This window comes from Vombatus ursinus, unplaced genomic scaffold, assembly GCF_900497805.2.
Source record: "Vombatus ursinus unplaced genomic scaffold, bare-nosed wombat genome assembly UNPS02014959.1, whole genome shotgun sequence".
Classification (NCBI taxonomy): domain Eukaryota; kingdom Metazoa; phylum Chordata; class Mammalia; order Diprotodontia; family Vombatidae; genus Vombatus; species Vombatus ursinus.
In genome coordinates this window covers 3089943-3104521 of record NW_020954737.1, presented here as the reverse complement: position 1 = coordinate 3104521, position 14579 = coordinate 3089943, and the positions used below count along the sequence as shown (strand labels likewise).

Below are 14579 nucleotides of genomic sequence, written 5' to 3'. Positions count from 1 at the left end.
AAAACTAGTCTATACTCACTGCTTCTTTCTTATTACCCTCATCTTTCTGAAATCTGTCACCACCACACTATTCTGTCTAATCAGTGACCCAGGTGAGAAATCTTAAGACCTTTTCTCATTCTTCATTCTGCCTCTCCTTTTTGAAGTATTTTTTAAGAGAGTATCAAGGAGAAGAGGGTAATCCACCAGTGTCAGGGACTGCAGAGAATCCTGAGGATTGAGGAAAGGCCAGTATATTTGGCGAGTAAGAGATCATTAGTAACATAATATAGACAAAAAAGAAAATTCAAAAGGTGAAAAGAAAACAATGATCATAAATGTGTGTGTATTCTTAAAAGAAAAAAAATGATGTCTATGTTAACTTTGTGAAGGTAGTAAAATAGTTCTTTTGTGTGTTTATTATTATTCATGCCAGTGATGACTTAATTTACACAGATGTCAGTGTGTTCCTTTGGTTCTGCTTTCTGTACTCAATTTTTGTAAGTCTGTGTTTCTTTGAATTCTTTGTATTTGTTATCTCTTATCACACAATATTCCAGGTCAGTGAAATGACCTAATTTATTCATATGTTCTCCACATGTTGGACTCTTAGTTTGTTTCTAGCTTTTTGGGGTTTTTTTGTTTGCTATTACAGCTGGTTTTACTAGAAATATTTCCTACCAATAATATTGCTGTCCTTTTTTTAATTAAGAAAAAAAATAATGACATCTGAAGGGGTAAAAACATTTCTCAGTTATTAGACTTTTCTTTCTTTTTCCTTTAACAAGTATTTATGAAATGCCCACCATGAAGAAGACATCTGCTTATTGATCTGTTGACATCAGGCTGCCAATCTATTGCAAATAAATACACTTTGAAATTTGAAATAAGTGTTTGTAGAGTCAAATCTCTTGGCTTAGTTTCTTGAGCAAAGATGGAGAAATGATTAGAGCTGTCAGGTTTAGCTTCATGTTTAGTTAAATCTGTCTTCATCTCTAAGTACAAAGATAAGACTAGTATCTTTTGCATGTCAGAAGGATATTGATAATCATGTAAATTGAGGGAAAACTCAAAGATCCAGAAGTAAGCTACTAAAATTCAGGTACTCTTGTAATATACAAAGTCTTATAATGGAACACTATAATAGTGTATTTCTAAAACCAAAGCTGTAACTTCAGTCATCGATCAGAGTCCTTCACAATTTTATGGGTAAATAAACCTTTATTTCAGATAATTTACTTTGAAGTTTGAAAAGCAAAGCAAAGGTAGATATTTTAACTATTTGCTTTTGGGTTTGGGGGGTAGGGAAGACAGATTGTGACTGTGGTATAAAAAAAATTCACTAATTTTTTTGAGAGAACTTTTTAAAAATTCTTTTTAAAAATTTAAAAATTCTCAGGCTATGCATGAGAATGCTAAATAGAGTGCTGGACTTGTTAGGAAGACCTAGGTTGGGCTTGTACTTGTGTTACTAGTGTGACCTTGAACAAGTCATTTAATCTGTGAAGCTCAGTTCCCTTATCTATAAAATGAAAATAGTAATTCCAGTGCTATCTGCTCTGTGCTGTTGCGGCTCAAGTGAGGTGCACTGTGTCACATTCTTTAAAGCACTCATATATTAGTTATTATTACAGCTCTGATAGCTACATCCCCATTGGTTACAACATCAGTAGCTTAATATTGACCCTCTTGTCCCAGAGTCTCAAGCCTTTTCATTCTTCTACTCTGTCCTTATCTCCTAGTTTCTTTTCTGTGAACAGCAGAGTTAAAGGAGATGTTTAACACTGAAATACACCACTTCAGAGTGAAATGAGCACCTCATCATTCTTCTCCCTCGTCTCTCTCACTACAATTTATTTTCCTTTTTCCTTCCTGCATCTGTCCTGCTCTTCACTCTAATTTCCTTCTTAATTAATTTAATTAACCATAATCTAGTGTTTGTTTGAATAGTTCAATCAAAAAAATTAAAAGTGAATATACTAATTTAATGTTTTTCTTCAATAGTTAGCCCCTATTTCTGTTTTGAAGGCAGTGTACATATTCATTGCTTAAATGACATTCACTTAAAAGATTCTTAACTTGGGAAATTCATGACCAGCATAATCAAACTTTTAGAAACCATGTCATAGTTGGCATGGTTGAAAGTGCTGATTGCATTTAACCTGAAAGAGAGAAGCTTGAAGGCATATCTGCTAATTATCTTTGAATATTTGAAAAGCTATCATGTTGTAGAACAGAGAGTAGACTCAGTCCATAGGACAGAACAGGGTGCAGTGGATGAAAGTCACAAGGATATAGACTTCAGCTCAGTGGGAGATAGAACTGTGTAAAAATTAAAGTCTACCAACAATAGAAAGGCATCCAATATAGGCTAGATGTAGTATAGAGAGAATTTCTGCAGTTTGGTTACCTTTAAGGTCCCTTTCAACTCTAAAAGTTTATGATTCTTTGAACTGAATTTATTTTACTTGAATTTTAATTAATTCAATTAATTAATGACTGTTACCTTACATTGTCTGTTATCTAGTACATAGAGTATTAACCATCATCTTTTTTTTCCCCCGGTTAGGAAAAGATGGCATCTCTTCCCTCCTGAAGATACTGCTTTTCTTTATCCAACCAGAATCCCCTATGAAGAATCTAGTGTTTTCAGCAAAGTCAATGTTGTCAATCCTGATTTAAAACACTTTCCTCAGTTTCTGAAAGCTCAAAGGCATATGGTTACACTGTACCCAGGACAGGTAATCCTTTCATTTAAAAGGGAAAGAAAAGATGACATTCCTTCTCATCCCTACATCCTTACCTCTTGTAAGCTGAAGGCCTTTCCTCCTTTTCATGAGGCCTGCCCTTTTTCCTTCAGAGAAACATGTGTCTTCTGACAGTGTATTGGAAATGGGCTGAGGGAAGAGAATTTTGTTCCTGAGACTGAGGAGTGAGCAAAGATTAGCCTCTAAGAGCTCGCTGTGGCTCTTGGGCCCACTTCAGGCTCTCAGAATGTCCGCATAATAATTTCTTCAGATAAGGGTTAGACAGGAAAGAATGCAATGAGAGTTTGGACCAATGAGTGTTGGTTGACCCATGAGGCAAATCAGATAAAATTTTAGGGCATCTCAATGACTGAGGTACTTAGGTGGGCATCATGGATCTGTATGATGGACTGAGTTCAAATCCTGCATGAGCATTTACTGGCTTTGTGACTTTTTTTTTTTTTTTTTTGGTTAGGCAATGGGGTTAAGTGACTTGCCCAGGGTCACACAGCTAGTAAGTGTTATGTGTCTGAGGTCACATTTGAACTCAAGTACTCCTGAATCCAGGGCTGGTGCTCTATCCACTGTGCCACCTAGCTGCCCCCAGGCTTTGTGACTCTTGGGAAGCCAGTTTAGCTTCTTTCAATTTCTTCATCTCTAAAATGTAGATAATAATAGCACCTACCTCAGTTAGGTACAATTACCTTCCACAGGGTTGTTTTGAGAATCAAATGAGACAATGAAGACGGCAATGTTGATAGCTAGTATTTAGATAATGCTTTTAGGTTTACAAAGCATTTTCCAAATATTATAGGTGCTGTGATGTATAAAGTTCTTTGCAAACCTTTAAAGCACTATGTAAAGGCAAGTAGTTATTTTGTTGTTATTAAAATGAACCTGGTTGTGAACAATTGCCAAAAGTGAAATGGATATCTGAATTATCTTCAAATAAAGTGTATTATATTATTATATTATATTATATTGTATAATATTGTGTCATATCATATATCATATTAAATTATATAACTTATAGTTCATTTCTCTAACTATAGTTTTTTTTAAAAATACATTGTTATTTGCCTTCTGGTATTTGATTACTGGTTATGAAAGTTTTTGTGGCCTCCTATTAGTTGCCTTTTTTCTTGAAAAGCTGTTCTGAAAACCCCTAAAGAAATGTAATTGTTGGGGCAGCTAGGTGGCACAGTGGATAAAGCACTGTCCCTGGAATCAGGAGGACCTGAGTTCAAGTCTGGCCTCAGACATATAATACTTCCTAGCATTATGTAGAATCCATCGACCCCATCACTGTCAGTATAAACTCGTGGATTGAACTGGTATTCTTCTTTTTGCTTTTGTGAATGAAAATAATTTCTTTAGGGTCAGTATAGAATATGTAAAAATAAAGTGAATGTTACTGATGTTTTAACAGACATCCTATATAGATGAATGAGGATTGATCGATCCCTTCAAAACAATCACCTGAAAAGTTACGCACTTAATCAATGCTGCCATTACTCAGAATGTTCTTGGAGTTCTCTTAGAATCACTCTCTGCCAGTAGTTAACTCTGGGCAAGTCACTTAACTCCAGTTGCCTCACTGAAAAAAAAAAAGCAATATAATTGTTACAAATGTTACTTTTCAGTTCTTATTTGTTCCCAGACACTGGTGATAATTGAAGTTGCCGAGAACCAGTAGATTATAAAGTATATACTTTATACGTAGGCCTGTGAAGCAGAAACTGACTTTAAGTCTCTTTAGATAAAGAAGGAATAGCTTTTCCTTTAGATAAGAATAAGCTTTACAGTTGAGCTGTTTACCAGATTTATAATAAAAGTACAAAATATTTCATTTCAAATATGCAGCTGAAGTAAAACCTTCTGAAGAGATCACAAATTTTTGAAAATAGTTCTCCAGAGTTTATGATATTCAACTACTATTTGACATTCTTGTGTCTCTGGGTACATACATGTGCGTTGTCAAATGTAAACATTAGTTTAGATGCAAAAGAAGAGTTGGGGGAATGTATCATAGATTGACCTATTCACATTCTATCAGAAAAAGATAAAAATGAAAAATACCTTATTTGCATCAAAAGTTGATCTCTTGGGACTACTGGATCCATTAACAACAAGCAAAAAGAATTTCTAAGCCAAGGTCTCTATGTTGACTACACCTCTCTCCGTATTCCTAGTACACAGCCACAGGGTTTTGTTCGTGCCCTGAGATGTGACTGTTTTTATATTTTTATATTTATTCATGTTGTCTGATCTGATCCTTAGCCTATATCCTTGGATCCCCGGCCCAATAAACTGCCCTTGCTAACCTTAGTTATCCACATAGTAAGAGAATATTCCTTTCAGGAGCTAAGATAAAAATCTTCTACTCTTTAAACTCAAAGAAATTCTCTGTCATATTACTACAAAGTAATGTTTCATAATTAAATCTGGATAAAAAAAGTAAATTGTTTAATTTTAAGAGCTTACAAATAGGTAGTCTTCTCTCTTAAAACTCTCTCTTGTCCTCCCCAACCCCAGGGTGGCAGGTATCCTTCCTTTCCAGTGATAACCCTGTCACCTGTGTTCTTAATTTCTGTCTCCCCTCTCTGGGAGCTTCCACATCCTTCTTTAGTATTTTAAATCTTCCCTTCTCCTCTGCCTTCTAGAAAAGGATGAATAGGGTTGGAGACAGGGAGAGATGATTGGATAAGTTTCCCCTATCTTGAAAAAGTCTTTATTTAACCTTGTTGTCTCCCTCTAGCTGCTCTCCCATTTTTCTCCCTTTTATTGCCATATTCACATTAATAGTCTTCATCTGTTCCTTTCATTTGCTCACTGCCAACTGACTCCTGTAGTCTTAACTTCCCACCTTTCTCCTGAAATAACACATAAAAGTCATCACTGAGCTCATCATCAAGTCCGGGGCCTTTTTTAAGTCTTTGTTTTCTTTGCCTACTTGGCAGAATATTTTACTGCAAACTCTCTCCTTTCCCCTCTAACCTTCCTCCTCAATCTTCATGACACCATACACTCAAGTTCTTCTGCCCCTTTTTCCTTTAGCTTATTTTTCTTCTCACTCTCTGACAATGTTTGACAAGGCCCTACGTAGACTCAACCTTCTGTTTTCTGTGTTGTACTCTATCCCTTCAAAGTCCTTTCTGCCATCCTTTAAATCTCAGCTTGTCTAAAATAGAACTTATCACTTCCCCATCTCCAGTTATCTGAATCATACCCATTCTTTAAGGAATATAGTTGTCTTTAATCACTCCTCTATGAAACATTTCCTAATTTCTCCAGTTTTAGTACCTATTCCTTTGGCCTCTGATTTTTTTTTTTAGCAACCTGAGTTAAGTCCCTGCTCCTAAATATTAAAAATGAAATGTCTTACTAATATACTAACAGCTGTTTTTCTTATTTTCAGGTCTTGTTTGTTCCCAGACACTGGTGGCATTATGTAGAATCCATCGACCCCATCACTGTCAGTATAAACTCGTGGATTGAACTGGTATTCTTCTTTTTGCTTTTGTGAATGAAAATAATTTCTTTAGGGTCAGTGTAGAATATGTAAAAATAAAGTGAATGTTACTGATGTTTTAACAGACAACCTATATAGATGAATGAGGATTGATCAATCCCTTCAAAACAATCACCTGAAAAGTTATGCACTTAATCAATGCTGCCATTACTCAGAACATTCTTGGAGTCCTCTTAGAATTGCTTTTAGAGCCAGTAGCATATTCTTTTGAAGATCCACCCTGTCAAGTCATCTTGCAAATCATTTTCTTTGAATTTATGCAAATCCATATGTGAGTATGTGGAGTACAGTACCAGTCATAGGAAGAAAGAGATGTTGGGGCAGATGCTATGGACCAACCTGATTTAGGTCAGGTAGGGAGGCCTCATGAGGTTGATGGAATTGGAATAGTTTTGAATGAGGAGAACTAGGTTTCCCTAGAAGGATAAGGAGCACTGTTCTAGGAAAATAAGACTGCTTTAGAGAAATTGGATTTGCATAATAGAGGATAGTTGAAGGCACAGAATGAGGGCTCAGAAGGGAGTTCCAGAAGGGATTCCAGTCTCCCAACTCAGTACAGAAATCACATCCACACCATAACTGATATATTTAATAAATCAGGCCATTCCATTTGGGGGTAGCTGCAATAGAATCTGAGTCTTACCAGTACCTGATCAGGTGTCCTTATGCTGACAGCCCCAACAAGTGGTCATCCACTTCTGTTTGAACATCACCGAGGAGGAAGACCCATAACCTCCCAGGCAGCCCTTTCACTTTTAAGCAACTCTAATTGTGTATGTGTGTGTGTGTGTGTGTGTGTGTGTGTGAGTGAGAGAGAGAGAGAGAAAATTTCCTTGCTTGAAGCCTTAATCTGCCTTTCACAACTTCTACCTATCATTCTAGTTCTGCCCTTTAAGCTGAGGCAGAACAAGTTTCATCCCTCTTCTATATGATAGCCTTTAAAAAACTTGCAGACTGTTATGGCCCCCTGAAAGTCTTTACTTCTTCAGGCTAAACATCCGGTCTTCATGTGACAAGTTGACTTACTTAAGTTTGTCTAATTTTCTCTGAAATCTACTTCAGATGTGGTCTGTCCTTGCTTTTATACACTGATTTTCTTTTCTTGCAGCATAAGATAATATGAATTTTTTTGGCTGTTCTGTCAAATTGCTAACTCATGTTAAGCTTGTAGTCCTCTAAAGTGTTATCTTTTTCATCAGAATTGGTTCATCTCAAGTACTGACCAGCCTGTACTTGTGAAGTTGATTTTTTGAACCCAAGTAAAGAACTTTACATCTGTCTCTATTAAATGCAATATTCACATATTGTGCCCAACACTAGGCTTTCAAGATCCTTTTGGATCCTAATTCTATCATCGAAAGTTTTTTACCCCCTGCTTTCCTGTTGTTTGCAAATTTAACATGTTCCATCTGTGATTTCAAGCAAGTAAAAATTTTGAACAGCTCAGGTGATAGGAGCCACTGGAGTTTATTGAGTGAGATGACAGACTTGCACTTTAGGAAGTCATTTTGAGAACTGAATTGAGTGGGGGAAGACTTGAGGAAGGCAGATCCACTAATACGCTATTGCAGTAATCCAGATGTGAGGTGAGGAGGGCCTATGCCCAAGTGGTGGCAGCGTCTGAGGAGAGATGGGGACATATCCAAGAGATGGTACAAAGGTGAAGTCAAGCCTTAGCAATAGATTGGATATGGGGTGTGAGAGATAGTAAGCAGTCCAGGATGACTCCTAGTTTGCAAGCCTAAGAACTCGGAGGATAGTGATACCTTGAACAGTTAGTAGGGAAGTTTGGAAGGGAGGTGGTTTTTGGTGGAAGTGGGGGGGGGTGCGTTGGAAGTGTGAGGGAGGTGGAATAATGAGTTCAGATTTTGTCATATTTAGTTTAAATTGTCTACTGCACATCCAGTCCAAGAAGTCTGATAGGCAGATGAAGATGTGAAACTGGAGGTCAGCAGAGACTAAGCCTGGATAAGTAGATTTGAGAATCATTAGCATAGAGATGATAATCGAATTTTTGGGAGCTGATGAGATTACCTAGAGAAATAATATAGAGGGAGAAAAGAAGAGGACCCAGGAAAGCCCTGTGGGACACCCACAGTTAGTGGATATGTCCTAGATGAAGATCCAGGAAAAGAGCCTGAAAAGGAGTGGTCAGATGATAGGTAGGAGAACTAAAAGGAAAGAGTGTTTCAAAAACCTGGAGAAGAGAATATCAAGGAGAAGAGGTTAATTGACAGTATTAGAGGCTTCAGAGAAGTCAAGAAGGGTGAGGATTGAGGAAAGGCCATTGATTTTGGCAGTTAAGATATTGGTAACTTTAAAGATAAGAGTTTCAGGAGAATGATGCAGTCAGAAGTTAGGCTGTGGAGAGAGAACAGGAGGTGGAAGCACCAGTTGTGAATGGCCTTCTTAGGTTTATCCACAAAAGGTCAAAGAAATATAGGGCAATAGTAGGGATGGAAGGATCAAGTGAGGGTGGGAGAGAGACATGAGCATTTTTGTAGGCAGTATGGAAGCAGTCAATAGATTGAAAATAAATGAGAGAGGAAGCAGTCTGCTATAGGAAAACAGGATGGAATGAGATCTCTTGTGCAGGCAGCTTCTTGTTGGTCAGAATTGGATCCAGAAATGCAGTTCTTCCTATTGTTTCCTCAGTTTTTCAGAGGAAAAAAACATCATTAAAGAAGCTTACAAATTTATTAGCTGCTCTGTTTCAAGCAAAGGGGCCTTTAGCAGATGTCCACATCATTAAATTTCCCCTTTTAATACAATATCATGCTTCTGTACCAGGTTTATGAACTGTTTCCCAAATTCCTCACTTAATTCCCTCTTCTATTTAGGTTGAAGGTAGTATGACCCCATAGGATTCTCTATTACCATCCATTAAATCTTCCCAATTCTCTCTACTCTGTTTCCTTATCATATTCCTAGACTTCCTAAAATGACTGTATCTTCTTAATATACAAGAATGCTCTACCCCCTTCCCTTCTTATCTGTTCTATTCCTTTTGAATCAAGAATATCCCCTTCTGGACACTTACTTCTGTCATGAGTCTTTGAAGCCAAATTTTCCTCTTTATACTAGTTTACCTTGTACATTTTCATGTAGACATGAGTCCTTGGGTTTTGTAGTTGGTTTTCTTCTTGGATATTGTCACCCATGAATCCTCTGGTGCTCTTTTTTTCCTGTGATGTACCTGCTGATTTTTGTGACATCAGTTTTCTCAGATCTATGTGCACAGCCTTCTCATTTGCTCTATTTTTAAGCCCTCTCTAATTAGATTAACAATATCCTAGGCAAATACACTTTTGTTAGCTCTTGTTAGCTATACTCCATCCCCAGCCCCCATAATTCCTATGTTCACCACCGTGGTTCAGGACTTTGAATCTCATTCTCAGCCACTGTCTTAACAGCCAACTATCTGCTCTCCAGATCTGCCTCTTCTTAGTTCACCTGCTTTCATTCAACAGCCGAACTGAGCTTTAGTACTACAGATGACATTTTTATGGCACTGTGCCACGCTCTTTTATTCATCCCGTTACTCTTGCTTTTCATCTCCTTTTTGTTTCATGAATTCACTTGGCATCCATATCAGTCTTTTCAGACAAATACCATTTTTCCCACGTGATTATTTCTTGGAATACACATATAGATAGTTCTGAATTCCTCTCTGTGGAAAGAGCTTGACATTTATTAAGTAACTCTAAATGTTAATTGGTCCATCTTCCCTTCCTTCTCTACATCATTTTCTTCTGCACTCCAAGTGAAAATTTCCCTCTGCCTCTTTATATCCTTTTTCTTTATTTTTTCTTCCCCCCCCCCCTTCTGTGAATATTAACCTTGGAATCATCATTGATTCCTAACTCTCCCTCACTTCCCATATCTTATCAGTTGGCAAGGTCTCCTCACTTCAGCCTCCACAAATCTCTCAGATCAGTCTTGCTTTCTCCACACTAGACTCTACCCTTGTCGTCCCCTCTTTCCTAGGCTATTGCAGTAAGCTCCTAATTGATCTCTTTGCCTCTACTCTGTTTACTTTCCATTACTTCCAGTAATCCATCCGTCATACCACTGAGCAGCTCTCTTGCTCAGAAAACCCTCCTGCCTTTCTGATGCCTTGAGGATAAAATACAAATTCCTCTGACTTTTAAGCTCTTCACAGTCTGGTTACAACCTGTCTTTCCATATTGATTTCACATGACTCTTCCTCACACCCTCAGTGATGGCAAATTGACCTACCTGCTGTTCCCCAGACACAGCCTTCTGTCTCTCAACTCTGCTTTTGCACAGCCTGCCTCTGTGGTGGAATCCTCTCCTCTCCTTCCTTGCTCCCACCTCTTGGAATCCCTGGCTTCCTTCAAGGCACAGACCGAGGACTACCTGCTTCACAAGGGTTTTGCTGTCACCCCCCCCCACTTCTAAGTGCCCCCCAATCCCTTTCTACTTTGTATATTTTTATATTTCCTTATCTGTGTGCATGTCATCTATCTCCCCCGAATTGTGAGGGGTTTAAGGACAGAGATAGTTTGATTTTGTCTTTTATCCCCTAGCATCTAGCACAGTATTTGGCAGTAGTGGACATGTAGCAATGTTTATCAAATTGAATTTCAAGGAACATCTCATTCCTCCGATAACCTGGACACTAGAGATGCATTCTTTCAAACCCTTTACTTTGAGTTTTAAGACAGAGGGTCTGGGTAGCTATTACAAGGTACTTGGCAGAACACAAATCCAGAACATTCCCTGCAGTTTGCTGCAGAATTCCCCTTTCCTTCTCTACTTGCTTGAAAACCATTTTTGTCTTTTTTGTAGCTCTCTTGGTCAAACTTTAGACTAACAAGTGTGGCAAATAAGTCATAAGGTGGAAATTTTGTGAGATAATACACACTTCGTTTCATTTTGCCACATATCTTCAGCTATCTCCCTCTGCTTCCCTGCATGCTGGGTACTCTGTCCCCATTAAGGGGATAAAGCTTAGTTGATATCACAGAGAAAAGAAGACAGATGGCGTGATACATGTGGACACGAGTACAAGCATGACAGAATCCAGTTATCTAATGAGATATTCTAACCTCATGTCACTTTACTTTCTCTTTCTAGATAACCCCCTTATTTCCCTGGACTCTTAGGCTCTGTGTCCTTTCTGGGGAAATGAAAGCATAATTTACTTAGCAGACAGAAAAAGACAAATCACAAGGACATAAGGTGGTATCTAATTATCTGAGGTCTGTTCACACCATTTCACCTCAGCATTGAGCTAACTTCCCTGGCCTCTAGGTTCTATGTAATTGTTAGGGGAAAAAAAGTAATTTTCATGTTAAGCTACTTGTAACTTTCATTTCAGTTGAATAATCAGTTTCATTTTTAGAATCTCCTTTGCTATATGTTCTCTAAACTTTGAAATGTATTCTTAAAGTCTAGAGTTTGTGCACTGTATTCTCTTTCCTAACTATTAAAAAGAAGATAAAATTGACCCTTTCCCTTGTCTTCCTGTTAACATCACCAACCACTTTTTTCTTTTCAAGAATTAATTAGAGTGAAAGTTCTCATTGTTGCCTTCTACCTTCTGTTATATTACATTCACAAGAAGGTATGTTGTTCCTGTCAGGGAGGAGCCAGAGGTGGGACCTGTCTCTGGCCAAGTGGAAACTGAAAGTCTTCATGGTACAGATGAAACCTCCCCATCCAGGGATTAAGAAAAGATCTCAGGGAGGATCCAGAAACATCAGAATGGTTGTGTAAAAAGCCAGTTAGTAGTTATGGTCATGGGGAGGGAGGCAATATTTGGATAAGAGTCCAAGCTCAGTGCCAGGATCAAAATGTAGTCTGACGTTCAAGTGAAAGAGCCTCACATTTGTCCAGAGAGAAAGATCCTTAAAATGACTCCCAAGTTTTGCATATGCGTCCACTGGCAAAATGGAGCAACTGTTAAGGAACACAGAAAGTCTAGTGATAAGGAAGATTTCTTGGGAAAGCTTCCTGGAAGCCTGCAGTGTATTGGGTGTTTCAAAGAGGTGAAATAGAAACGAGTGTCTGTTGATATCTTTTTCTTTTCTTGATTCTTTCTCAATTACATTTAGTTGAAGTGACAAGATCATACAGTATCTTTGTCCATCTCTATTTTAGATGTGTAGTATCTGCATATTTTAGCGGTGTTTTTTTAGCTTTTTTTTTTTACATTTAAAATAAGTGTTATTTGGTGCCTTTTGTTTTACGTCAGTCATTTCAAGATAGACACCCCACTACCTACCAAATGAGCCTTCCCTTGGAACAAAGAAAACAAAAGCAATACCAACCTTCATAGTGACTTTTTGACACTGTAGACAACATTTTCACTTGTAGTCCCCCACCTCTCAACCAAAAGAAAAGAGATACCTCTTTAACTCTTCACTGGGACCAAGATTGGCCATAATTAATCAGCATTTAGTTATGTTCTTGGGGGGGAGGGTGGAGAGGGGGAAGAGAGAGACTATTTTAACACATCAAAGTAGTAATATGAATATTTAACATTTATTTAGTGCTTTTACAGTTTGCAAAGTGCTTTATGAATATCATCTCATTTGATTCTCACAATAACTATGGGAGGTAGGTGTTATTATAATCCGTTTTATAGTCGAAGAAACTGAAGCAGAGTTTGCTGTTGACTTACCCAGAGCCACATAGCTAATAAGTTTCTGAGGCCATTTTGAACTCAGGTCTTCTTGACTCTAGGTCCATGGTCCTATCCACTGAGATACCCAGCTGCCTCTTCTAGATGAAGCGAGGACACTGACTCTTTCTTCCCTCTGCCCTTCTCATCCCAGACTATCTTCAGTATTGTAATCATAAGTTTATAAAAGGCAACCATTCATTTCCTTTGTTCCTCCTAAATACATAAGGAAGACAGTACCAGATTTTGTTGCGGTACTTTGTTGTTGTGTTTGTGTGTGTTGTTATATACCGCCATGCTTGGTATGTCTTAGAAGCTTCTAACATTCTAAGAATATCAGAATGAAAAAGGTTGCTGAAATGAGTTGGATTAAACTAAGATATTCTAGGTTAGTTTGTATACAGCTGCTTCTGCAAGGAATATATTACCTAAATACATAGAAAGTGTATGTCTACTTCTCCTGGATTGGCCCGTGTGTTTTTAAAATACCATGTGCCATTGACAAGAAAACAGTAAAACTTCAAGGAAGATAGACACATTTTCTCCAGTGTTAGTCATGGTTCACAACACCATCTCTAAAACATCTTGTCTTTTTTTCCCCCTTGTCCATAGGAGGAGGACCATCAGGCTCGGGTAGAAGAGGCCATCACCCGAATGCTAGTATGTGCCTTGAAAGCTGCAGAAGATCCCACTAATACCAAAGCCTGGCTAAACCCTACGGAAGTAGGGAACCTCTTATTTTTATTGTGTCAATTGCTAACTTATTTGGAAGATAGCTTCAGATGAAGCTTTTCATTTTGTAGGAAAATTGAAGACAAACCTACATCTTTAAAATGTCTTCTTTCCTTGTCCTTAGGTGGAGGGAACTTCTCATGAAATCAATCGTCAGTACTTAAATGGAGCCATTTCTGCCTATTTGGAACACAATAAAGTAGCAGAAGCATTAACACCCACAGAGTTTAAAATAAATGGTGAGCACAGAGTGGAGGCAACCTTGAAAAAGAGAAAATTGGATGTACACACCAGAACAAAGGAGAAAAAATCACCTTGTCATAAATTAGCTACGGGTACAGCAAAGCCTGAGGAGAAGATTCCCTTTGGCCTGGATCTAATTCCAGTATTACCCAGTCTTCAGAATGAATCTTCAGAAAGAGGAATAGCTGAGAGTGATGTTAAAGACCTTGTCAGGGAGAGTGGGGCACATGTGGAGAAATTAAATTGTGCGCAAGAGCAGCCAGTGATGAATAAAGCTGAGATACCACTTGCAAGTAACATTGTTTCTGACAGCACCACGTGCCCTTCTCAACCGTTCATCTCTACAGATGACTTGCTAGATTGTTTGGTGAATCCAAAAGTAATCAGCTTAGTAGCACAACTTTTGTTACAAAAAAGAACTTGTAACTTGTAAGTATAATTTTTTAAAAAATTAAATGATGCTACATTAAAAGGTACTTTTCCTTTCTTAGAATGTATTTTTTAAGTAACTTACCATTTGCTTTTGCCTTATCTTGTCATTTCAGACCATTTCAGTGTTTGGGAGGGTTAATTAAGTGGGTGTGAGAATTAGCAAATGCAACATGCTACAGTATTTCCAGTGAGTTAACTGATGCTCCAGAATCAGTAGTGGAACTGGCATTTTTCTCTATGTTGATTGCTGTTTCCTCCTATCATG

General features: G+C 37.9%; 1 protein-coding gene across 6 annotated transcripts in view; it reads left to right on the top strand.

The window, feature by feature from the left end:
• Window positions 1-14358, top strand: part of HSPBAP1 (HSPB1 associated protein 1) — a 64605-nt gene extending 50247 nt beyond the window's left edge. For 5 of the 6 annotated variants that reach the window (XM_027845180.1, XM_027845184.1, XM_027845185.1 and 2 more), the window contains 4 exons: window positions 2549-2720; window positions 6145-6228; window positions 13520-13630; window positions 13764-14358. In XM_027845180.1, coding sequence (XP_027700981.1) covers window positions 2549-2720; window positions 6145-6228; window positions 13520-13630; window positions 13764-14315 — 919 coding nt within the window. In that variant the 3' untranslated portion in view covers window positions 14316-14358. The remainder of the gene's footprint in view (window positions 1-2548; window positions 2721-6144; window positions 6229-13519; window positions 13631-13763) is intronic. The other variant, XM_027845181.1, reaches the window with a different exon arrangement.
• The last annotated feature ends 221 nt before the right edge of the window (window positions 14359-14579 follow it).